General features: G+C 36.2%; 1 protein-coding gene across 5 annotated transcripts; it reads right to left on the bottom strand.

Annotated features, from left to right (window-relative positions):
* Positions 1 to 5: 5 nt before the first annotated feature.
* TMPO (thymopoietin) lies at positions 6 to 27,440 on the bottom strand. 5 transcript variants are annotated; one of them, XM_043880870.1, is made up of 9 exons: positions 26,878 to 27,437; positions 18,164 to 18,290; positions 15,856 to 16,014; positions 10,519 to 10,616; positions 4,824 to 4,943; positions 4,629 to 4,724; positions 4,108 to 4,218; positions 3,050 to 3,138; positions 6 to 2,289 (listed from the first exon to the last, which is right to left on the bottom strand). In XM_043880870.1, exons 1-9 carry the CDS (start codon positions 27,154 to 27,156, stop codon positions 2,004 to 2,006), a joined length of 1,365 nt encoding a protein of 454 aa, XP_043736805.1. In that variant the 5' UTR covers positions 27,157 to 27,437; the 3' UTR covers positions 6 to 2,003. The 5 variants fall into 5 exon arrangements, with proteins under 5 accessions (XP_043736805.1, XP_043736806.1, XP_043736807.1 ...); XM_043880871.1 differs by lacking the exon at positions 4,824 to 4,943; XM_043880872.1 differs by lacking the exons at positions 4,629 to 4,724; positions 4,824 to 4,943 and having other exon boundaries at positions 26,878 to 27,436.

Consider the following 27,440-nt stretch of genomic DNA (forward strand, 5'->3'; position numbering starts at 1 on the left):
TTACAGTTTGTGCTATTTGAAAAAGTATTTATTGCAATGACAAAACTAGAGGTTAATTACTTTTTTATTATTGAATTATATTGTAAAGTCTACATCTACAATTTTAATCAGGAAGAAATGCTTTGCATTTACATCAAGGACACATTTATTCTAGTGGAATTAAACAGACACAGACAAAAGACCAAGTACACATTAAAAAAAAAAAAAAAAAAAGACTACATGTTTTACCCGGTCCTACTTTTGCTAGTTTGGACCATACCTTTTCTACTAGAAAACTGATCTCACATACATGTTAAGTCTGATTTATCCTCCCACATTTCTGAACATTAAATGCAGCTTCTCGCAATTTCTAATTATAAACAAAAGATGGGAAACATAGTTTACAAACAAAGTAAGTAAAAGTAGACTGCTATTACTGTATAGAGGCAACGCTGAATAAAACGTACTCCTCTGTGGCTCATCTCAAAATACTTTTACTTGGAGAGGCAAGCATTTCTCACCTAAGAGTAAGTTTCCCACTGCCTTTGCAGAGACCAGACCTGCAAATGTTCCTGGTCAATTGCAAAGTAAGTGGAAAATGTCTACAAAATACCTAAAAGCTAAATGTCACACAAGGGCTGATGCAAATCAAAATTGTGTGCTGATCTAAATATACATCTTCAGCTTTTTCTTTTTAAAAAGTATCTATTTCAGATGATATTTAAAAATAACTTACATTTTTAATGTGCTTTATTGTCAATGACTGTAAAGTTGAAACAAATGGTTAAGTCAAAAATTTTTGTTTTACTTGATTCTATAGAAATTTCAATTACCCACTACTTTACCAAAGTTATACATGAGGTAAGTTTTAGCTAAAAAAATAAATCAACCACAAGGATAAAATTAACCATTTCAAGAGTAAACAAAAATCATAATGCCCGCCTTAATTTCAGAGTTTATAAATTTATGTGTTAACTACTGTGTATCCAAGGAAAGTTTGCAATGTAGCTTAAAAGCACATCCTTTTTGCACTTTCAAATCAAATTATGTTGGGAAATATAGGGCAAAAAACCTTGGCAAAATTTGTTTTTGGTAACAGAAGATAATTCAGTAATGAATCCAAATGGAAACTAAGACTGGTGTTTAAAATTTCTAACTTCTAAACACACACACACACACACACACACTTATTTATCTAAAAAGTATTTTGGTAAACAAATTGGATTGATAGAATATACATCCTGTAAATAAAAAGTACAAGTTTCCAATTATAGCCTTATAGCTAGCCAAACAGTCTTTAAAAACATGTACAGCCAGCTAACAGTTCTCTAGAACACACATATGTTGCACTGACAGACTCCTGCTAAAATCAATGCCATTTAAATGGGTCTTACTGAAGGAGGACATTCATGATACTAGCTATCTTTTAAAAAGGGAGTACAATAGGGCTACAACAAACACATTACTATTGAGAAAGGTTACAGAAGAGATTATCCTGGTACTTTCCCCCATAAACACCATCAAACTTTGTTGCAGTTACAAAAAGTAGAGTCCCAAGTTACTTTTTCTCTTACTGAATCTCACATTTCCCATATCTCTAGTTTTTATTCAGTAGAGAGTAGTTCTTAAAATCTTTTCTGTAAGAATTCAAAGTATTTAAATGTGTAGCTTCACATTATACTGCCATGTTTTGCCCTTCTTGTTTCCCAAATACACAAAAACAATATACATTTTTCTCAAAAAAGAAATAAAGATGTCCACATTAAAAAAATAAAGCCTACAAAAAAGTTCCAGAGCTAAAAAAGGTTATTCATATGGCACGAAGTGATCTCCTACTAGTCCAAAGTTCCAAAACATTAAATGAAGTCCATTTATATATCTTGCTTGCTTTCAATGGAATACTACATTTATTGAGGTGAAATCACATTTTTTTTTGTTCTTGAGTCAACAAGTGTACACAAATGCTTTTTTGATACAGTTATTAAAAATAGGAGACCAAGTTGAATGTGCCAAAGACATTTCATTCAGTTGACTTTTTTAGAGTTATTAGATAGAAACTTATAGAATGGATTTCCTTGATTGGTTTCCATAGCTTGATAGACCAGAAACAAAAAACCGGCCACAACAACAAAGAGCACAATTTTTATCCACATGGGAATGGAGCGTCCCTTTTTTGTCTTTTCTGACTTGACATCTGCCAAGGGAACATACTTAGGAATATATTTAGATGAATAAGATTCCTCCATCCTGAAATCACTGAGTTCTAATGGCCGGCCAGCAGCCCCTTTGATTGGTCTGCGGCAACTAGCACTGTTGGGAGTGAAAGGAGGAAGAGAAAAATAAATATTAGATAAAGTTATGACCTAAATAATATAAAATGTCATTATCACTCCTAATTCCAAACACAGTCTTTGAGGTAACAGTAAAAAACTGTCATCAGTTGACCTATTTAAAACTTCTATACATTTTCCATTTAGATTCATATGCTTTATTAGAAAATAATTATTCAGAATATTATAAATAGTCACTAAATTTGTCTTTTTAAAGGTTTTTCAGAGCTAATATATTTACGAGATTAAGAGGGAAAAAATAAAGGTGGTTTTGTTGTGATTCCCCCATGAAGAAATAATCCAACAGATATCTAAAAGCAGTCTCTTCAATTAGTAAGTACGGAGAAATACTCAGGAATAAAACTGATTTCCTTCTTGTTGGCTTTCAGTTTAGATTTAAAAATAAGAATTAAATAATAGGTAAACTGATTTACTGATAACCCTTCAGCTTAACAAATTTAATTTTGGAATTGACTCAACTTTTGAGAATACGAACCAGTTAGTGCTTAGAAGAATTAAAGAGCTCCCAGAAAAAACATTTTACTTCTGAGAATAAAGGCACAATAATTTTGTGAAGAACTAAAATTCCAATTATACATGAATATATAAAATAATTATGTTGTACACCCTAAATTTATACAATTTTAACGTGTCAAATATACTTCAATAAAAGTGGGAACAAATAAATAAAAATGCCCTAATAGAATACATTATATACTTGTTTCAGTGTATGTAAATACCTAATTCCTGTTGGTGTAGCTGCTTCAAAGGGAAACATTTCCTTAAGAATATCCCTTTCTATTCTTCTTTCCTCTGTTTTTTCTCCCACCTATTAAGAAACAAACAACCACAAGTTAAAATTTAGTGTAAATGCACAATGATTAGAACATAATTTTAAACAGAAGTTACAGAGAACAGAATGCACTTAAATCTATTCAACTTTTACAACTGCCATTTATAAATTCATTATTGCTTAATTATCCATGCATTTCCAAAGCTCTCTTCAAATTTCCTCAATGTGAAGATATGCTTATGTTGTAATGGGGATCACACATTCAAAAACAAAAAAATAAAATTCAACAGCTAATATGGCAGTGTTAAGTTCCCTCTGATGCTTTTCATTAGCATTAAATGTATATTGTTTCTTCCTGTTAATTTTGTAATAAAACAAATAATCAAATATAGAACATATAAAATTAAGATAGATCTTTTAACAAATTTTAGTACATGCTTTTAACTACAGTCAATCCAATCTTCCTAACTTAAGAAACAAATAATTTTTTAAACAACCCAATTGCTTTGCTAAAGTACCGTTATGCCCAGATCAAAACAATCTTTGATGAAGAATCATTAAAATTATTATATCATGCAGTTAGTACGTTAAAGCTTAATTTTATAAGAGTTAATTCAAGTATTATACAAAGGCACTGTAGTCCCATTACCCGACCTTTCAATGAAAGATAGTATAGCTTCCCCCATAGCCCAAGTAACACTTTCAACTCAGATCCATTTTAACAAAGAGGACATATTAGAAGCAGCACAGAAATAACCACTCCCTTGAAAAATGGAACTTAAAGAGGCACATAGTAGCAAGAGGATAGTATTAGCATGTCATACTCTATTAGTTACTTTTCACTGTCACTAATAAAGTATGCCTTCAAGATAATATATGCACACATATAGACACACACCCCACCCAATTAAGAAAGCTCCGCTCCCTCCCACTCCAAAAAACAAATATAAATATTTCTTCATTAAAAGATCAATGATAGCATCGATCTAAATTTTATTCATTTACTTCAGCTCTTGTCAATGGTTTCTTTGGTGTTCTTCTGGGTATGTCTGAGAATTCAGTGATTGGCAGAATAGGAGCTGCATGCTTGAAATTTCCAGTCACCCTATTGACAACCTGCCAAGATTCAAATTATTCAGACTCAGAATTATCCAAACAAAACAAAGACAACGTTAAAAGAAAGTCGATTTTTGTAATATTTGAAACTTTCCCTTAATAAAAATTTAGGCATAAGAACCTAAAATAATTATTCAGTGTTTCATATGTGAACGAAGCCTTATCATTCTTTAAACACGTTAGCAAAAAAGTATCCTTATAACACTAAGGATTCTTGCACAATGAATTATATATATATTTAAGTGGCTATATTGAAAAATTCTAAAATTCAGAATTATATCGGGGAAATGAATTTAAAATATGCTTAAAGACACTTAAGTTTGAAGTTTGTCAAAATTTACCACCTCCCCAATTCTAATTAAAGGGTAATTTACAAAGAATACCACTTGTATATTATGAAACATATTTACTAAGGTTTCGTTGCTTGAAGCCATTATAGTTTCAGCTATGGGAGTACTCTCTGAAATTATTGCACCATCTATACGAAAATGTTCTGAAGTTTCCACCTGTTAGTTTGAAAACAAAATAAAAACAATAAATATAAAATAACCACTAAGACCCTACCAATCTGAAAACCCAGTTCTAGGCAGTAAGCCTTGCATCACCCTTTTCCTCGGAGTTCTTCTTGACCCTCTTGTAGATTCCCTAGTTAATGCCTGCAGAGGTCCGCCTTTTGAAGATCCACTTGTCCATTCAGTCTCAGTTACTCCAGCTTGAGAATAGCTCTATTCAAGCATCGACACATTAAAAAGTCATATTCTAATATCAAAACCTTAATAATGATGGCCATATTAGCACACTAAGAATCCATTAGAGTTTCTAAATGCCAGCATTTGAAAATAATGCTCTGCCTTCCAAGTAACACTAAACGTAATGACTGAACAGATATGCAGGCACCAGAAAACACTGAATATATGGTAGAGTCCAACTATAGGAGCTCACATATTATAATAAAAGTGGGGGGGGACACATCAGTTTATCACTGGCTCCTTTTGTGACTTGTTCGCTATATGGCTCCAGTATCATAGCTGCATCTCTGGCTGTCTAAACCAAAAAGCAGACTGATCACGACTTGTAAGAAAGTCATTTGTTATATATAATAAGTTAGTTTCCTTTTAAAAAAATATATAAATTTTATAATTGTTCAAACAGATTAAACATTAGTCTTATCGAGTGGTTAGGACTATCTAAATAGAATCATGTGAAAAGCACTAGATTAGTGCCCCTACTTGAAGTTTTTGTTAAAATGTAGATTCTGATTCAGTAGCTCTGGAGTAAGGTTTCAGAGTCTACATTCCAAGTATCAACTTATTCAACTTTGAAACCTCTATTACCAGAGGATTCTTCTAAATTCTTTTAACTAGGGGACGCCCATAAATGATTAGTTATATTAGAATATGCCTAAATTGTCACTTTTGCTTTCAAGCTAATATTTTATATAGATAACTGATGTTTTTATATCCAAGTTAGTGTCTACTAATTTTAAAGACAGAAATATATCTTACTCTTATCTTGGGACAAGAACAGTCATCCAGTAAGTAAGTTCATTTGGCTGGAAGCATTACTACCAAAACACCACAAGGTACACACACTTTGTCTCACACACCCGGTTTTGTATTTATCTCTATTTGGAACTGACTTTTCCCCTTTGACTCATAATCTGAATCTTTGGGTTTCTTTTCCTATTATCAATAGGAAAAAATCTGCTGAATGTAAACAATGTCAGTCAAAAGATAAATCTGTAAACAAATGACACACATCTATAATGTGTGTGTGCATGCTTAGTTGCTCAGTCGTGTCTGACTCTTTATGACCCCATGGACTGTATCCTGTCAGGCTCCTCTCTCCATAGATGCTTCTTAATAGTTAAAATTTCTGATTATCTGAGTAGCATGGAACACTAGTTTTAATCTGAGGTTCTCAATCCTGGTGGCACAGTATCATCTAGGAAGCTTTTAAAAAACACCAAATGCCCCAACCCCACCTTTGACCAATTAAGTCAGAATTCTAGAGTGGCCTGGGTTTAACAAAATTTTGTAGCTCCAAAGGGATTCTAATCTGCAGCCAGGGTTGAGAATAACTGGTTTAAGACATGTAACTGACTTCTTATGCATTTCAAAGTCAAGTATTTTTTTCAACCTAAAGCCAACACTGCTACCTCTTTAATGATCAATTAACTGCTCAAGGCCAACAAAATAAGAGTACTTTAAAAAGACCAAATATTTTACCTATAATCATGAAGGTAAATGGGTGAAGAAACATCCCCTTCCCTTAAAACTGGTTATTTACCAAATTCCAGGACTTTCCATTTGTTTTATTCTGAATAAATAACTGAAATAATCTCATCAAAATTGTACCAAACATCTACTGAAACTATTACAGTTTATACCAAAAAAAGTTTACATTTTAAAAATTAGTTATCTTTGACAGTAAAGGCCAAGTTCCATTTAGAGATTTTTAAATTTTCTTCCCTGGAAGAAAACACAAGAAGCTTACTGGTTGCCTGTGGGAATGGCTGGCAACAGGGAAAGGAAGGACATTCTTCACTATAAATCATTTATGCTTTCTCTGGATCAGGTTTATTAAGTTCTCTGCTTGAGGACTGTCAACCAATTTTTATTAGTTCTTGACTATCACTATCTAATTTAGAAGTAATCATCTTCACAGAAAACTATCTTTCACACAACCAGAAAAGATACCCTGAAGACTGAAGAAAATTTTTTTCTACCAGAATCCACTATGAAACAAGTGACTTTCAGAAGTATACATTCAGTATTATAACTACTTCAAGTAAGATGGACCAAATGATTACTGACTGAAAAAAAAACTCATCGTTATGTAAAATTAGTAGTTACTGTGACTGCTATATGCTCTGTGGTCAAAGTAAGGATTGTAATGTCATCTATGTACAGCAAGATATTCTCTAGAAAGTGGTCAATTTATCATGGAGACAACAGGAGGAAGAAACAAACAAACAAAAAATCTACCAGGTAAAAAGTTATTCAGAAAACATTAGGTAGTTGAGGCACATGAGTATGCAGGAACTAGGTTATTAAAGGAGGCTATATAAATCCCTCTCAGTGAAAATACAAGCTCTAAACAAACTTATAACTAGTTTATAAAAAAGATAACCAGGATAATTAAAATCCACCTTACTAAGAACTACTGATTTAGGTAAAACATGACCAATATAGTTACTCATATTAACATCAAAAAACAAAGCAAAAATGGCACCATATTCCTCCAGGAGAGAAAAATACTCCCATACAGTACTTGTGGGAATGGAAAATGCTTCAACTTTTACACAGGAAAATTTACTAACATCTAGAAAAACTGCCCAGTAATTTCACTTCTAAGATTTCATAAACTGACTAAAACAAGAAACAACACATTTTGTAAAAAGGCTGTTCGTTGGTTCACCTTCGCATTATTCAGAACACCACATAACTGAAAACAATTCAAATATCCACCAAAAGGAAAGTTGGTGATTGAACAAATTACAGTAAATGCATAAAATGCAATACCATGCAGTGGTACAAAGCAATGAGGAGGATGGCTCTACTATATCCTGTTATGAAGCGATTCCCCAGGATATGTGTGCAGATTAAAAACAGAAAGACAGAAACGTGCAGTGTAGGCTGTCTTCTTTATAAGGAGGTGAGTGCAATAATAATAAAGAGATAAATGTATTATTTACCTGTATTTTAAAAAAGAAACAGAATATAAACCAGAATTTAATAGAAATAGTAACCTATGAATAGAAGGAACAAAGATAGAAGCCAGATTTCTTGACTCTTCTTTTGCCCAGATATATTCTCAATAATTAAAAATAAACATAAAGGGAGAAAAAAATTCTTTCAAGTGACTTTAAGCATAATATTTTGATTTTATATCCTTGGCATAAGGAAAACTGCCCCCAATCTGAAACTGTAATTAGCAGTTTTACTATTAGTAGTAAATACTGTTATTTAGAAACATAGTGAAGATTACATAAGAAGCTATTAAGAACCAAGATACTCAGAGCGTAAGAGAAGAGAGTCAGAAGTTGAAGACCTAGAAAATAGCCTACATTCATAAACTTGAGAAATTCATGACATGTTTTCTCTTTCTTAAAAATAAGTATTCCTAGCTCTACTCAGGCGTCCCTAGTGGCTCAGACAGTAAAGAATCTTCCTGCAACGCAGCAGACCTCGGTTCGACCTCTGGGTCGGGAAGAATGGTTATCCACGTGAGTATTCGTGCCTGGAGAATTCCATGGACAGAGGAGCCTGGCAGGCAACAGTCTACGGGGCCGCAAAGAGCTCTACTCACTGAGAAAGCCCGGAACAATGACAATCCAACAGCAAAGAACTCCCTGGCATCCAGGCTGTAGGTAGGTTCCAAATAATATTTTCCACTAATAGGATTAGGAATTCTTTGGAAAAAATGACTGACTTATAAGAGGCAGGAAATATATATGAGCCCAGGACTTCTTACTGTGCCAGAAAACAAGAAATTATCAAAGACAAATGGGGTCAATAAAAGAGAGAAACCAACTCAGTAATTCCCAGCAGCTACGGACGGCATGATTTGAACATGAAAAAAATAATGACTGCAATTGATCATATATCAAATATAAAAAAGCCATATAAGTAAAAATATATTATTGATCACCTTTCAAAATGACTAGGGCACTTAACTTGAAAACAGGCAAATAAAAGGCATGTAAGCAGTTATCCTGGCTCTACTACAAGAATTTTATTTCAAAGTAACTAAGCAATTCACAAAGGGAAGTTCTTTATGAAGGAATTCTAGTTATATAGGTAAAAACACAAGTCACATCCCAAGTATTAGTTGTGGCTAGTGGCTACTTAATGAATAGCAGATACAAAACTTTCCATCATTACAGAAAGGTCTATTGCATAGCCCCACTAAAAGTCTAACTCCCAGTCTACTGGAAATACAGGGCATAAAAGAATGACCCTTGAAGAAGCAATCTGTCAAATCCACAAAGTGAGAAACTCTGTAGAGAACTAATCTAATTTCAGCACCAAATGGAGGGGGGAAAACAGTTACAGCGGAAATAGCTACAGACTTAAGACAAACCCCAAAACACTGAGTGATATGTGGAGTTTGTATGCAACCTGATTTGAGTAATTCAATCATAAAAGAGACTTCTGAAACTGGAGGTGATTGTATGAAAAATGTATAGAGCTTTGAACAGATATGAAGGAATGATTTACACACACACACACACAATGCCACTATCATTCCAAATAAAAATAAAATCTAGCTATTATCTTTTAGAGATATATACTGAAATACTGACATTTTAATGTGTGAAATGAGAGGTGGTTGGAGATTTGTTTTAATACACTTCAGCAACAAACAACAAAACCAAAAAAACTAAAAACGCTGCAGGGTGCAGATGAAGATAAAACTGGTAAAATGTTAACTGTTGAGGTTCTGTGAATGGTCAATACACTCTTTCCTCTACTTTTCTATACAATTTAAATTTTGTATAATAAAGCCATCATCTAAATCCTGCCTGCCATCTCCTAAATTTACTCTCACCTTTCACTATCTATCCTGTCCTTTGATTTAGATTCTTCAAGTCAAACAATTACCCCTTGAACCATATTTAATACCATCCTCCCAACCTCAACCTCTTTTAACCCGGTATTTGACAAGTCAATGCATTCCTGTTAGCACTAAACCATCTTGCTACATTAACTGGACCAAAGTTCTCCATGTCTGTCTATTTCGGTGCTCGTCACCAGATCTTCCTAGTTTCTCTTTCTTTGTTATTTCCTTATTCTTCAGTGTGCCCCTGCAGCTCTTTCCTGGCAATAACAGATAAGAGGACAAAATATTTATTCCAGTCTTTGTTCAGTATTAAACAACATCTTCTTTCATTCAAAGTTCTATACATTGTCCATACAGTCACTAAGCTCGTTGCTAACAAACAGTTCTGAAATTCAACCTAACTACATCAAACTAAGAGACACATGGCTTAAGAAATCAATAACACTTCCACTGAGGATGTGTGACTTAAAGCAACATGACTGACTTGACCCACGCTTAGCACAGAATCAAACACAAATGAGACATTTACTAAACACTTGGCTTTAGCAGCAAACACAGGATACACTACGACAGAACACACAAAGTTTAGATTTCCAGAGTCATTTAATGAACACTTTATTACTGAATGTGCTGGATCCTGGGTGTCAACTATTAACTACAGGCAGGGACACAGGCAAATGAGTGTTGTAGCAGATTACTTACACCTGAATACAGTGATCATAAAGCTAAAGATACCTGATTGTGCTCAACTCTTCTTTGCTTGAGTGTTACCGGAGTCTTTGCTCTGCCTTTTAGTGGTTCTCTCTTCTCAAGCTTGAGCTCTATTTTAGAGTCTGGAAATAACATTGGAGAAACCGTTACTCTCTGAAGTAGATCATAAACTGTGTCATCCTAACATTATTTGGAACCCTGGTTTTTAGTTTCACTGGTATGTAAAACAAGTCTATTGGTATTATCTCAATAGACCCAAACTGGTTAACTGCAAAATCTGTCTTTAAAAACTTTTCTTTCTCATTCTTATTTTATTCCATTTTAATGTCATCCACTCCATAATATGATCACCACTTCTTCCTGTTTACTCTTTTTTTCCCCCTGTGACTAACAGCCTGAAACAATGTAAAATTCCAGAGGCTTTTCACTGAAAACAATTTAGAAGTGAGAAAAGGACATTAAAAGGCATAGTTACCATTTGTTTCGATGCAGTGCATTACTACTATGCAAAGGTTTTTAAATTAAAATTTAGAATATGGAAGGGAAGATGCTATAAAGAATTTGAAAAATGAGAAAAACTTGTATGGTATCAAGCCGCTAACACAGCATTCTTGCCTGGAAAATCCCATGGACGGAGGAGCCTGGTAGGCTACAGACCATGGGGTGGCAAAGAGTCAGACATGACTTTTTTTTTTCTCAAGGAGCTATCTTGTTCACAGAAAAGTACAACCAATCACAGGTCACTTCTTCTTTCCATAATAAAGTAACATTTCTTTGAAGAGAAGCTAGTGTATATATGTTACTAAGCATATCACCATGATGGTTACTACCATAACAACTCAAACACATGTATCTTTTATATGGTTCAAAATCCCATTCTCCTAGTCTTGATTTTACCACCATTTGAGGGGCTAGATTTTTCAAGAGACTGATAAAAATTTTAGTTAGCTTCCATATTTTTGTGGCCATTCCTCAGTATGACTAAATTAATGTTGTCACTTCTATTAACAAAAAGTTAATTACTTTCTTATCAGAGACAGAAATGGAGTCAATGCTTAAAACCTTAGTTTTCATGAAGTCAATGGTTTTGCTAAAAAATAGTCAAGACAATTATGTGGCTTGTTAACTATCTAGACTAGTACTAGTCACTCCAGTCTACATGCAAGTTTCCCAAATATAAACAGTGATTTTTCCTTTACCATGTCAGTTCAGATAGTTCAATCCTTATTTGGATTAAGGTATCAACTCCATCCCCCACTTCCTAGTAATTCTATTAACGGCTCTATTATCTATGGGACAATCCTTAACAAAGTCTTCTCTCCGTTAACTCAGAATCTTAAGAATTAGAAAGCACGAAGTAAAGAACCCGACAGTAGTTAGCAGAAATTGGTTACACAAACTAGTTATCTGGTTACAGACTAATTTCTCTTACAAACTTAAATTTCAATAGCTGATAAAAAAAACATGATCCTCATGAACTATACTTCAATTAAAAAAAAAAACCCATGGTCCTCAAATAGAAAAAAAAATAATAATCTGAATATTTTCAGCTATACCATTGGAATGTGAGGTGAGTTTCTATGAAGAAATGGAAAAGGCATGTTCATCCACAAATATCTAACTTGCTGCAACTCCAAGAATAAAACACACATACAACATGTTTGTGGAGACCACACAAAACTGTTCCAATTTAACAACTTTATTGAATTTGCAGAAGCATTCTACAGTTATACATTTAAAAAAATCACAGAGTACTTAGTAGGTACATGTATACATGTACATTTCAAAGGACAAATAACAAAATTACTCCCAGAAAGCTGCAAAGATGGACAGGTTAGTCTAAAAATATAGTAATAGCTGTAAGTCCCAAGAGACTGTATTTTGCTTATATTTAATCTACTATTTTCCGTAAAAATACAAAGAAATTCAATAATCAAGTGCCTCTACAATTAGAGTCTCTCATCTTACAATCATAGAAATGAAAACAAAGAATAATATACTGCTTTATATTGACACATAGAAACTGGTATACAGTATGATTTCTTATAACTCAAAAAAAACTAGTAACTAAATTTGCTTTGAAAATTTAAGCTTGGATTAAGCCAAATCATCCATGAATTACTAGACACCTTAGGAGTTCCATCTTTCTTAATTCATCTGACTATAGTTTCACAGTTATGCTGAGACTGCAGTATCCCAGAATCCTATGGTCTAGAGCAGCATTTCTCAAAGTGTGGTCTACCAACTGTGTGCTGCCAGTCCACGAAAAAATGAGGCGTTTGCACTGGAATTTAAGTCAGCACACTGTCTTTCTCTCTCAATAAAAGTTTACCTCAAAAATAAATCCTGTCATTGGTCTAGATTCAAACTCTGATACACGCTCATCTTATCTGTGGATAAGTAACAGTTTGTAGACTGGCACTTTGAGTTGCACTGATTTGGAATATTATGAACAATACTGTAGACATCAGCAAAAACAATACAAGTGAGAAGAGAAAATATGTAGAAAATATAAGTTCTGGAAAGCAAAGAGATATTTAGTAATATTTAAACCATGAAGACTCAACTTATAATCTAGTTAATGGAACTTTCTTAAGAAGCTGTAGGAAAATCTTAAAATCTTAAAATAGGAACAACTATTTGAGAAAAAAATATGATCTAGAAAAGCTTTAAATTGTTAGTCTCAGGCTTTCTATCTATGCAACTTTTTTAAAAAAGGCAGTTATATGTAGGCAATTACTTTTATAGTGCAATTTAACTAGTAGAAGTTTGACACTTTGGCATAAAAGTATTTCAAATTCCTAGAAAAGCTGCCATTCCCCATATTAAAGATTACACAGATATCTCTATTCTTAATTTTACTAGTGTTTATTTCCACGCTTTTTAATTACTTTGAGTACTTCTCTTCCAAATAATGTTCCACCTTTAAAGGGAGCAACAGCTAGCTTATTCTTAGAAGCTGGATTCATTTTGCAATCCTTTAGCCAGAGATGGCGGCGGCCTAAAGTGGAAGATCCCATGGTATGGGCAGCCATCTTTACCTCATCAAAGGCAGCTTCACAAACGAATGAGGCTGCATCAAATGCTCTGCTTAGCAATCCAAGTGCTTGGTGCGTGCAACTAGGATCTGAGCTAAGAATCTGTGCAGCCTGACTCATGTCTGCCTGCAGAGCCCGAACTACAAAGGCAGTGTGGGTTGCAACCTGCAATGCTGATGCTGCAGCTTCATAGGTTCTACAAAGTGCTAAGTCCAACTGTTTATCACAGGACTCAGTGGAAGCTGCCTGAATACCCGCTGGTGGAGTGGCCTGAGAAATAAACTCTAGGATTTCATCATCTACTTTTGGAACTGATAATATCTGTGTTGCCTCTCTAGAAGAAACTGGATACTTGCATGCCAATGAAGGCAGCTGCCTATCAATTTGCTGCCACTCCTCTTCAATTACTTTTAAAATAGATTCATGGAAGGGAAAAGATAGTTCGGGGGCATCTATTTTATCATGCTGTGATTGCTTAGACATTTCTATGCCTAAAGTAGCGAGTGACTGAGAAACAACGGTTTTTGCAGAAGACATCAGTTCAGACCCAGGTGTGTTTTGAAATGCCACAAAGGAACCTGAATCCTTTCCCTCTACTGACTTTTCACTGAATCTCGGCAATTTTCGTGGAGGAGACAGGGATTCAGTTTCTCGAACATTAGATGCACCAATTCTCTTCCATGTATTTTCTACATCGAGAAGGGGTGTAGAGTTAGAAGTCCCAGGCAAACTACCTCTTTCACCCTGGGCCAATAGAGAACTGACATAATCTCGGATTGCCTTAGCGAGTGGTGGAGAAATTACCTGTGACTGCTCAGACTCTTCTAGTGCTTTCCTCTCACTGGAGAGGACTGACTGACCTGAACCATGGGACCTCTTGGTACATAATGGCTGAGTTCCACTTTTCTCTCCAAAGTAAGTATTTTCTACTGTGTCTTTATACCAAGTACTGGTGGTTTCTTTAATCAGTGAAGGAGAAGCTGCAGCAGAGACCAACATGGCAGCGAGTTCATGCTGAGGAGATGACGAAGAACTTTTCTCTAAGCATCTATCATGGCTAGACTTGGAGGGAACAGAGCAACCTCCAGAGGCTAACTTTTGGTCCCTGTCTGGCAAGGTGGTGCCAATAAGAGGTTCCCTAGGTAGGTCTCCCTTAGAAGAATGTGCTTTCTTAGCTGCCTGGTGCTCTGTCCTGCCCAGAGGAGGACGGGTGGAGATTTCAGGAAAAGAAATAGCCTGAAAAAATCCACCAGAGGCAGTAGTTGGAAGTTCAGAAAAAGGAACAAAATCCCTAGTGGACTTCGCTTTCTTGTGTTCTTTCTTCTTTCCTGTAGAGGCAAAAGAGGCAGGAAGTTTAAGCATTACTTGTGTTTAAGCTGATTCTACTCTTTGCCTCTTTGCTAACATAGTGGTGTTGAAGGAGAAGACTCTATATTTCATACTCAGAACAACCAATCTGACAGATTGTGCCCTGACAGGCAATGCTTATAGAGATATAAGCAATTTGAGTCATTAAATAGTCATGAGTTAACAAACAAGTCATATGAATTAAAAATGTATAAGTGTCAAGTTGTCATACAATAAATTTTAAAAAGTTTTTTATTTCACATACTACTTGAAAAATATTTATATACCATGGCCAATTTTCCCTAAAATAGCCCACAAAAAAATGTCAAGTTTACTATAGTTGTGTTGAAATCAGATCTTCTAGCAAAAATTATAAATTTAAATGCTTATCAATAAAGAACAGAGAAAACATGCCATATGTAAATACTACTGCTATATGAGAAATAAACCAGACATATGTACTAAATCAAGAAAAGATTTTAGTAATATAACAGAATAATGAAAAACAAGCAGCAAGATTTAGCACAATATCACACCGATTTTTTAAAAAGTACAAAATAATACCACAGACAGATGTATATGAAAAAGTATTTAAAAATATGCTGCAAAGATAAGCATCAAATTAATGATAGCTTGCTTCTGTGGAGATGTTACTCGGAAAGGGGTAAGCCGGGAAACTTTGTCTCTACTTGTAACACTTTTTCCTCTTAGAAAGATGAGACTTTTGCAGCAAAAAAGATAAGGATACCTGGCAATTTTATATGACAAAAATTAGACATCTGTACTTTTCTGTTTCTTAGAATTCTCAACAAAAGGTATTAAATCAAATTACTTGGAGGACTAATGATGGGAACAAAATCTACATATATCTTGGTAATATTACTTAAAATTTTATCTTCATGTTTATTATATCTGATGAATCTGAAAATTTTTTATTTTTTTGATTATATAGTTTATTAACATCACAAAATTTTACCTTCTTCATTGTCACTGTATCTGTCAGAGTCATTACTTCCATTCTGTCTTGTATTTTCCACTGAAGAAGAAATTGTTGGCAGAGGAGTAGAAGATCTAGATTCTGTTCCTTGTTCCCTCAGCTTCAACAGCTTTTTCTCATATAGTTTCCTGGTTGTTCCTGCATTAAGGCAGAACTTGCTTTATTACTTGTATTGTCTTATTTAAGATTCAGCTCAGACATTATCTTTAGAAACTTAAAACGTTACTTTTCACTGTTTCTTCTTCTAAACTTAAGTGCTTAGAATATTTTCTAAAACAGGTTTTTTTTCTGAGATTTTAATACATGATTATAACAATGTTTTTTTCTTTTTAGTAGCATGGGATACACAATAGATTGATTTAGGTCTTAAGAATATCTGACTACTGAAGAGCCATGTATGACTGAGTATCTCTGAGTGAAAAGTTTTGAACTTTGTGTAATTTCTCTAGTATTATGTAGTGAGTGTTGTCACTTTAGTCGTGTCTGACTTTTTGTGACCCCATGGACTGCACCCTACCAGGCTTCTCTGTCCATGGGATTCTCCAGGCAAGAATACTGCAGTGGGTTGCCATTTCCTTCTCAGGGGGTCTTCCCGACCCAGGGAATGAACCCACATCTCCTGCACTGGCAGGTAGGTTCTTTACCACTAGCGCCACCATAGTATTTGCCTTTGTAGAAAAATCATGTTTGTATTAAACAGACAGTACTCTAAATTATTATGATTTAAATCCCACAATTCTAAGAGATTAATATGCCTATAAAAGGCCATTCAGTTATGGAAAAAGCCCTGTAAGTCAGGTTTTAAAAAATTCAATATATTTGACACACAACACAGTAAACTTAAGATGTTAAATCATATTTAAATATACTGCTGCAGTAAAAATAACCTTTTATGAAAAAAAAAAAAAAAAAATAACCTTTTATGGAAAATGTGTTATAAACAGAAATTACATACAAATTAGATAGCAAAATAAAACTGATTATAAATAATTTAGTTAAACATCAACGACAACCTAAAACCAAAAATAGTTATGCTTTGTTTTACACTAATGTATGTCTTTCCCTGATTTCTATAAGAGGAATAAAATGATAAACATGTCTTCTAGAAATAATGTGCATCTCAGAATGCTATGTATAAAAGTAGTCTTAAGATGAAGAGCTGGGGAAGGGGAAATACTTAACCTTTCAGTTATACAAGATGAATAAGTTCTAGAAATCTAAGTGTGGCTTGGGCTATAGTTAAAAATACTGTATCACATCCTTGAATTTTGCTAAGAAGGTAGATCTTCGCTCTCACCACACATACACACATAAAAGAAAACCATATGAAGTGACAGATAAGTTAATTAGCTTGATCACAGTGATCATTTCACAATGTACATTAAACCAGCAAGCTGTACACCATATATGTACAACATCTGTTTGTCAATTACACCTCAATAAAGCTGGGGAAAAAACAAACAACTGGCACATCAACATGTAATTTAATATGTTTGAAACACAACACACAGGTTCCAGGATCTCCTTTAATATTATAAAAGTGTATTCATTGTTCATAATTATATCAAGAGACTTACTATCATTTATTTGGAAGCAATACATTAATTCTTATCTGCAACTACACCTATTGGTAAAAACTCACAAATCTACAGTATTCAAAATTTTATAACTTAGAAGATCAAATAGAACTTTCTCATCTTGAGTTTATTGTCAAGACCCTCCAAAATTAAGGCATATCAGCCTTGCAAACTTAATGACTTAACAATAACCAAATGATGAAAATCTAGGGTATTTACTTTCAAGTTTTCTCCAGTTTGTTCTTTAAGGTATCCTTCTTGAATTACAATTAAGACAAGATTTTTTTAAACTTCATTTTTAATGATAACTAAAAGGGGGTACTATGTTGGGAATTGAATAACTTGAGTTATATTAACAAGTCTGTCACTAACTTACTGATTTGGATTAACCTGGCCTGCTATGTTACCTCAGATTTTCCTCAACTGTTATATAAAAGACCCATTATGTCTCACCAAGCAATATGATACGTGCACAAAACGAAACCATCTCAACAGAGTAATCTTGAGGATTATACAGTTAAGATTATATAGTTCAATTATCTAATTTTATTTCCCCCATCTATATTTATATTTAGGGAAACTAAAGTTCTGGTCATAAAAATAATTAATGACAGACAGGCCGCTAGAACAAAAACTCTACCTGCTAGACAAAAGGGGAAAACAATTTGGGGGACTGCTTCATAAAGATACTTGAAACTTCATCAGCTTACCTACAATAGGACCAGGGTTCACTCCGTATTTCACAAGCTGATCCAGAAGATCTTCATTAGAGAGCTCTGTTACATCTAGATCATCTTTATCTTCTGGTCTGGGTTTATCAGTTTTCTTTGTGGCTTTCTGTAAACAAAGTCCAATTATCAATTCCTAATTAAAATCTCCAAATTAAGAAATTTTCATTTACTATGTAACTAATACTGCATATAATAAACATGCAAATTTATCTTCAGGCTGACTTATACTAAAATAAGGCTTAGCGATTTGATTTAAAAGCAACTCCTTATTCAAAAGCATTTTGTAAGTTCAATTATAATTACACAAACCCAACAAACCAAGCAAGTAACTCAAATTTTAGTTATTACTGTTAAAATAGTCAATTTTGGTTAACCTATCTAAGAAGAGGTGATGGCACCAAAAATTCGAAAGAGCAAAAGTCTGGGTCTGAATATTTTCATTCAGATATTCGTAAATAACAATTTACTACTGGCTTTTCAGTAACTGTTGACAGTTTAAACCAGCAAACTTTAAGACTTCACCATAAAGGTTTAATCATGTTACGTATAAAAATGATTGCTTTTAAACAAGCATACTGGAATTTAAAAAGCCCAAACGGATATTCTTTTTGTACAAGTGACTTTAGTAGCCAGTTTTTTGACACATGAAGGAAATCAGACTTCATGAATACCTATCATCTCTGTTACTGCTTTGTTGCCACACAATCTACATGACCATTTCGCTAAGACTAGCTGAAAAATGTGGAACAAACACCGAGAAAAAAAATTTAAAGGTGGTTTTTAAAATAATTTAAGGAACAGCATTATTTACTGAAAAAACTAAATAAACTTCCAAGGTTAAACAGGGGAAGGGAGTGAAAGTTCAGTTACCTTTTAGGGTTGTGGCAAATAGCTTTACAAATGTCTCAGTAATCCCAGAAAGCATCAGAGTACTGAATATAAATGGCTGTTTAAATAATGGCCACAAATATCAAAGTCAATTTGTAGGTCCAGATTACTACTTAAGGCAGGAGAGTCAATACTGTATCCTAGAAATATTTTATGCAAAATGGCAAAAATCATAAAGTTGTATGGGCTGTTTACTTTCCAATGATGCTGAGGGGGGAAGAAAAGCCAGGCATTACTCGATCATGTACTAGAATTTGTTTTTCAACCAAATAAAAATGCGAAATAACTTTATATAAAGAGCGTAAGTTATGACCAACCTACAGCATATTAAAAAGCAGAGACATTACTTTGTCAACAAAGGTCTGTCTAGTCAAGGCTATAGTTTTTCCAGTAGTCATGTATGGATGTGAGAGTTGGACTATAAAGAAAACTGAGCACCGAAGAATTGATGCTTTTGGACTGTGGTGTTGGAGAAGACTCTTGAGAGTTCCTTGGACTGCAAGGAGATCCAACCAGTCCATCCTAAAGGAGATCAGGCCTGGGTGTTCATTGGAAGGACTGATGTTGAAGCTGAAACTCCAATACTTTGGCCACCTGATGTGAAGAGCTGACTCATTGTAAAAGACCCTGATGCTGGGAAAGATTTAGGGCAGGAGGAGAAGGGGACAACAAAGGATGAGATGGTTGGATGGCCTCACCAACTCGATGGACATAGGTTTGGGTGGACTCCGGGATTTGGTGATGGACAGGGAGGCCTGGCGTGCTGCGATTCATGGGGTGGCAAAGAGTCAGACACGACTGAGCGACTGAACTGAACTGAACTGAGGATCACCAAGCTCAAATCTCAAGCAACCTACATCTGATGTCAAAATAGCTTCCTGGAGTCTAAGAGTTCTATATATCAAATCCTTGAATTCTTTACAAAAGGCTTTAAACAAACAAACAAACAAAACAACAAAGAGACCTAATCCTGTAACCTACTTGAATTTTCCAAATAGATTGGGAAGAAAAACTCCATTGTGTAACAAATACTTTAGGTATAGATCACTTGTAGAGAAAAATTCCTCCAACCACAAGAATGTTCAAATTCTCGTAATACCTATGAATTTCTACGTCTGGATGCAGCCTGAGGTTCTCAAGAACTCAGTCTTTGGTGCTCATCACATTCACTACTTCGTTTTTATTAGTTATCTGCACATATGCTTTACCTTTTCCAGATGATAAACTCCTTCAGCAATAGTCCTTCAGTCTGGTCTGTTATCAAGACCTCAGAACTTTTGGAAGAGTTGTCCATATTTTAAAAATCTTACCCCATTCTGAGTCCTAATCATGGACCTGAGAATCTTTATTCTAATGTGTAGCTCAGGTGATTTTGGATGTAGCATTTAAGCGGATAACACAGAACAGCAGTACTGTCATATCGTAACCCAAGCATCTGAAATTAAAGAGTACCTGACATAGGAAAAGGTACCTGATAGATGTTTCGTTGAATGAATGAATCAAAGTGCCATCCAATAAAGGGGAAATTAGCCACTTACTTAAAAAAGATCAATTTCTGAAAAACACCAATACAGTATACTAATGCATATATACGCACACATAAATGCATTTCTACCATTTAGAAAGATGGTAACGATAACCCTATATGCAAGACAGAAAAAGAGACACAGATGTATAGAACAGACTTTTGGACTCTATGGGAGAAGGCGAGGGTGGGACGATCTGAGAGAACAGCATCGAAACGTGTATATTATCAAGTGTGAAACAGATCGCCAGTCCAGGTTGGATGCATGAGACAAGTGCTCGGGGCTGGTGCACTGGGATGACCCAGAGGGGTGGGATGGGGAGGGAGGTGGGAGGGGGGTTCAGGATGGGGAAAACATGTAAATCCATGGCTGATTCATGTCAATGTATGGCAAAAAACACTACAATATTGTAAAGTAATTAGCCTCCAACAAATAAAAATAATTGGGAAAAAGAAAAAAAAATCAATTTCTTATTAAAAAAGAACAAAGCCTTAACAAATCCAAGCAGGAAACCAGCTTCCTTACATTTTCTTAAAACAGTGAAAAACTACAACTGTACCAAGAAATTTGGAGTAAGGGGCCAATAAACTGGCATAAGGTAAGTCAAACAGCACAGGTGTTCATATCAGGGCACCTGAGCTTTACTTTTAATGAAAAAAAGTTCCAGAAAAGTAATGCCATTCTCTGAAATATCAAATTTAACGAGAATATAAAAATTGTGAGTATACATATTTACCAAGTAGCACAGTATACGTGTTTATCAAACCAGCAGTTTCAACCAAGAAGAAGGAATCATTAGTTGCACAGATTTTTGCCTCCAACGAGCTTTGTTCCTTTAATATGCAATCTCTGTTTCCTTTGGTCAAAAATACCAAGCACCAATTAGGTGCCAGGCACCAGTCTCTAGTTTCTTCCTAACTCTACCAGATGATCTCTAATTTTTTTTTCAACTTTAAAATCCAAAAGTTCTCTGATATCACCTAATGAGCCACTCATTTAAATCTCTACCATTACCAGCAAAGATGCTTAAAAGTGAAAGTGAAGTCGCTCAGTCCTGTCTGACCCTTTGAGACCCCATGGACTGTAGCCTACCACGCTCCTGTTCATGGGATTTTCCAAGCAAGAGTACCATTTCCTTCTCCAGAGGATCTTCCTGACATAGGGATCGAACCTGGGTCTCCCGCATTGTAGGCAGACGCTTTACTGTCTGAGTTACCCAGGAAGCATTAACATAACATTATTTCTATAAAACAGATTCTACCGAGCATTTAAATACCAAATTGTGTTCTAAGTGCCTTACGTATTAACTTGAAAGAAACTGAAAGCCGCTCAGTTGAGTCCAACTCTTTGTGACCCAATGGACTCTCTAGTAGTCCATGGAATTCTCCAGGCCAGAATACTGGAGTGGGTAGCTTTTCCCTTATCCAGGGGATCTTCCCAACCCAGGGATCGAACCCAGGTCCCCTGCATTGCAGGTGGAGTCTTTACCAGCTAAACCACAAGGGAAGCCCAACTTACTGAATCCTAAATATCCTATGTGACAGATACTTCCACTTTACAAAAAAGGAAACTGAAGCCCAAAATTGTTCAGCTAACTCAAGCAATCTGCATACTAACACCTGAGCAGACTTTGTATGCATCACTTTCACAACTTACCTCATCCAATTCTGAATGTATTATGGTAAAACTGTATTGCTCTGGTATTAAATAAAGGCAACAAAATTCAGAAACCCCATTTGTAATAGCTATCATGTGCTATAGTTGCTGAGCACTACACACCTTCACAAATGCAACCTCATGTAATCCTCAATCTAAATAGTTATTAGATTATTCCTATTTCACATGAAAATTGAGCATCTGATAGGCACTGTTCTTTGAGATCATCTGAATAAGGGCAGACCTGGGATTTGAATCTGTGATTCTGAATCAGAAGCCTGTACCCTTAACACCTCACTGTACGTGGTCCATTCATGATTTAACATTTACTATATAACATACTCCTCACTGTTCTGCTCCATATCATTAAGTATTTGTTAAGAATTCATAATTCAACAGATTAGACCATTCAAAAATGCCATGCTCTCCTGGATCCCAAATAGCTACAATGTTTTACACCCTGGAACTGAAAGGCAGACCATCAACTCTGTAAATGTTTATTTTTGTCGACAATATCGGTAATTCCATCACTGGAAAATACTGGTTATCGTCAAGATGCATGACACAGAAAGCTTAGGAAAAAGAAAACAAAACCCAAATTTGGAACATGTAAACATTCTGTCCTATCACACCAAGTGAACCTGCTCATGGCAGTGGCTGAAATGAAACAACTCCTTTAATTAAACATATTCCTCATAAACCCATATTTAAATTGAAGGTATACACTATGTCCTTGGCCAAATCCACATTAATGTTTGTCTTAAAATGTTAAAAAATTCACCATTAAATTTGGCTTTTTCCTGGGTTATAAATATTCTTTTAAAAATGTGACTCTATGGAGAAGGAAATGGCAAACCACTCTAGTAGTCTTGCCTGGAGAGTTCCGTGGACTGGGGAGCCAGGTGGGCTATGGTCCATGGGGTTGCAAAGAGTCAGAGGTGAATGAACAGGCCAACCCATGCTATATTAACAGAAAGGACCTTGCTAATGCAGATGAGGCTAGCACTTCCTTACATATCTTTAGAATGTTAGCTCTTAATAAGTTGAAGTTATCTTGAAAGGATGATAAAAGCATTCTAAGTACCATTGGGGGAACGTGAATAATAGGATTTTGGTGCCTTCATCAGACTTTTTCCAAGACAAAAATACTTTTATTTTGATCATACGAGACTCTGGGACTCTGGGAATAAAATTGGCTATATGCATACAATTGTATGGAACTAAGCTTGTTTTATTTTGTGAAAGCTGCTACTCTACATAAAGATTTTGATTTAGTAGTTTGTTTTTAATCCCCTTTTATATTTGTATTTGGTAAGGCCTAAGGGTGACAAAAGCTCTTCTGCAAATACAAGGTAGTACTGTGTTCTGTTGGAATCTGAATTCTGTTCTGTTAGAATCTGAGTTCATGCACTGAAAGATTTATTTTCAAGTTTACCAGTTGTTTATTCCCACTAATGTTTGAGCATATTATTTTATATATGATGGGAATCCAGGGTGGGAATGGAGTGCTTTTTCTCAATTTTTATTTTAAAAAATTAAACTCCACTTAAGTGTTGTGGTTTAGTAAACTTGTTTTGCTTTATGGAGGAAAGTGTTAAATTTGATATTTTAAAACATATTTCTCTATGATTAAACATGATTTCTGAATATTGTTTTTACTTGTATTTTGTTTTTGATATGGCCAGATATTCAGCTTTTTTTTTTTTGATAGTTCCTAATGTTTTCAGAAAAATAAAAATAAATTAGTTCCCTGAAAAAAAAAAAAATAAATAAAAAAAAATAAAAAAATAAAAATGTGACTCTAAGGACTTCCCCAGTGGGTGTCAAGGAGGTAAAACTCTGCCTTCCAATTCAGGGGGTACCAGCTGGATCCCTGGTTGGGGAACTCAGGTCTCACATGCTGCGGGGTGGGGCCAAAAATTAAAAACAAACAAAAAAACACACCTGACTCTATATTGTTATTACACATAGGGTTAACAATGACTGGAATGTAAACACTGTATATACAAGAGGAATAATATTGCATAAAAAAGAATAATTTTATATACCAATTATAAATAGCGTACAGTATTCTTATAAATTCAATGCTTTTCCTATGCCTAATAAAAAAAAACCTACCAGACTCCTCAGTTAAAACAGAACTCATTTTTTACTTAATGTGCTTTAAAACAGAAAATGATGTTGCTAACCAACTACCACTGTTAACCTTCTCAAGTTGTTGATACCATTGAGTCCAACCCGGGGTACACATTTCTGAGTTTTAAATGCACAAGGTAGGGAAAACTTACAGCTATGTCTGTGATACAGTTGTTCTCTATAAGGATTGAAACAGTAATTGAGAAACACCGTTACTGGACAAAGGTTCTTTTAAAAAGTTACTTTCCTTCACTCAGTTCATCTGCATGTGTGTGCGCTCAGTCGCCTCTGACTCTTTTTGACCCTGTGGACGTAGCCTGCCTGGAAGCCTGTCCATGGGATTCTTAAGGCAAGAATATTGAAGTGGGTTGCCATTTCCTCCTCCAGGGGTATCTTCCCCACCCAGGGACAGAATCTTAGTCTCCTGTGCTTCCTGAATTGGCAGGCGGATTCTTTACCACTGAGCTACCTGGGAAGTGTGTTTATTTGCATTGTGCTGACTAATTTGGATAAAGTGGGTAACTTACTGAGCTAATCCAAGAAATTAATTACCGTGGTTGGTAGGTCTACAGGAAACAAACTCCTGTAGTTAAGAGCCCATCATAGGAACTCAACAATGTTGGATAACTGAACTGAAATTAAAAATTTTTACATTCAGATCTTCTTATACCCCAAACACAGGTCAGATTGGGACATACTCTCTTCTAAAGTTGGAGAAAGAACATAAAAACTGAGATGGTTGTTTCTGTCGACAACAAATCATCATCAGAATAAGAGGAAATAATCCTATCACACACATACAACCAAATACTTCCATGATTCAAGAATGATACCTTTGGGACTTCCCTGGTGGTCCAGTGGCTAAGACTCCAAGCTCCCAATGAAGGGGGCCAGGGTTCAGTCCCTGGTCAGGGAACTAGACCCCATGTGCCACAGCTAAGACCCAGTGCAGACAAATCATAAATAAATAAAATTATTAAAAAAAAAAAAAAAAAAGAATGATACCTTTGCACAGAAGACCAACATGAGTCTATATAAGATTAAAAAAAGTGCTGATTTTAAATCATGGAAAATATTTTATTTTTCAACCAAATTTTTACTAAGATAGTTTAAACATTACTTTCATTTTCTGAGGGGCTGGGGAAAAACAGGTAAGGGATATTCCTTATTTCAAAAATAAATGTCTTCTCCTGAAATACAGTGGTTTTTTTCAAATCCACAAAAACAAGGCATCAGAAACAAGTTGAGATTGAACTTTTATTTATCAAACCAATATTTATTTGGCACTACCATATGCCAGGTACCGACTTAAGGCGTAAGATTTCCAATTTCTCTAAAGCCCAGGCTTAAGATTTAATTAAATCTACATGTGTTTATTACATGTGTCTTTCCTTTATTTCTATATGGGTAGTCCAGAAAACACACTGGATAAGTTTTTTAAAACTAAAGTTAAAGTAACTTTGAAAGAAGCAGTCCTTAATCAGTACCAACAACTTCAAACTTCACTTTTAATGTTTTACAAAGCACTGTACTTTACACCAATCAGTTTTAACCATATCCTCTTAAGATTTAAAGTGACAACCAGGCTCGTTAATACTAACAAAACACCACATAAAAACCCACCGAACAAAACCCAAACTATTCCCAAACAAAATGCGCATTTGCTGGAGCCAATCTGAATTCGGGATTAAATACTTCAAACTGCAACACCGACAAAGCTGCATGTCATGAAATAAACATTTCTCCTAATTCCAAAGGCTCTCCTTTCTTCATGCAAATACACCAAAAGGAAAAACAACCAAACCCTTAGTACCTAGGACTTCGAAATATTTGAGCGTCTCTGTCTTTCAAAGATACATTTTTAAAAGTTTGCTGAATTTAGAGTTACGCTGCCCCGCCAAAAAACAGCCTGGTGCTAGAAAGGAGTAACCCAAACAGGAAAAACACAAACCGTTCAAAAAGCCTTCCTTATGCAAAGAAACATAAAAAGGCGGGAATTTCTTTATTTCAAAATTTGGTTACATATCAGCATGTCACAAATTGCCCTCCAGGGAGCGCTCTGAGACCCGCTCACTAGTCATTTCGGTTAATAAAGCGGGAAAACGCTCGAGCGTAACCTGTAGCCGTTTCGAGCTACCCCTCCTCAGGGCTTTTCGAAAAGCACGGGCAAGTCCCGGTCTCACCACCCGCTCCCGACGGCCGGGGGTGCAGGGACACCGAGCTGTCCCCGCGCAACCCGAGAGCAAAGCTAACTTCACACCCCACGACACACCGCGGCCAAGACGCGCGCGCCCCGCGGCCCCAACTTCGGGGCTCTCCGTTCCGGCCCCTCCCCTCTCAGAGCCCGAGGCCAAGAGGCCGAGTCGGGCGTCCGCAGACCCAGAGGCCGGCCCCCTGGGCGGGTGGGGGGCCTGCCCCGCCGCCGAGGCCCGAGGGGGCGCCCACTGCTCAACGCCCGCCTTTGTGGCCCCGGCCGGGCGTCCTTACCCTGCCGACGGCGGCGCGGCTGCGGCCCGCGACGGCGGCCCCGGAGCCGAGGACCGGAGTAGGCTCGCGCTCCTCGTCGCTGGAGAAGTCCGGGGGCCCCTTGCTGTTGGCGCCGGTGGCGAGCGGCGGCCGGTTGCGCGCCGTGAGGTGCTGCAGGTAGAGCTGCACATACACGTCTTTGCGCTGCTCCCCGGCCGGGAGCGTCACATTGTTGGCGACCAACTCACTCTTCAACTTCTCTTTTGTCAGGACCGAGGGGTCTTCCAGGAACTCCGGCATCTCGGCGGCGAATCCCCTTCCCCGCAGCCCTCACACCCTCCGCTCACGCCGGCGCGCTCGCTCCTCGCCCGGGGGGGGGGGGGGGGGGGCCGCGCTCCCGCCTCCGAGCCTCACGGCTCCCGGCCGGGACTGGCGCCTCGAAGCCCAGCGGAAACCCGCGCACACAAAGCCGAGCCAAAGGCGGACACAAAAGCCCCTGCAGGACAAGTGCGGCCCAGTGCGGCCAAGCCAGGAGTCCGCACCAACCCCAGCCCACACACCACGGCCAGGGGAGAGGAGCCTCT

The sequence above is a fragment of the Cervus elaphus genome, chromosome 22 (assembly GCF_910594005.1).
Source record: "Cervus elaphus chromosome 22, mCerEla1.1, whole genome shotgun sequence".
NCBI classification, from domain to species: Eukaryota; Metazoa; Chordata; class Mammalia; order Artiodactyla; family Cervidae; genus Cervus; species Cervus elaphus.

Excerpts from the sequence above, each read along its gene's own strand:
- TMPO (XM_043880869.1), bottom strand. The coding sequence starts at position 27,156 with ATGCCGGAGTTCCTGGAAGACCCCTCGGTCCTGACAAAAGAGAAGTTG. Across the intron at positions 18,291-26,877 it reads GCCGCGCCGCCGTCGGCAGG|AAAGCCACAAAGAAAACTGA; the intron begins GTAAGGACGCCC and ends CTTTGTTTACAG. Across the intron at positions 16,015-18,163 it reads GAACCCTGGTCCTATTGTAG|GAACAACCAGGAAACTATAT; the intron begins GTAAGCTGATGA and ends GCCTTAATGCAG.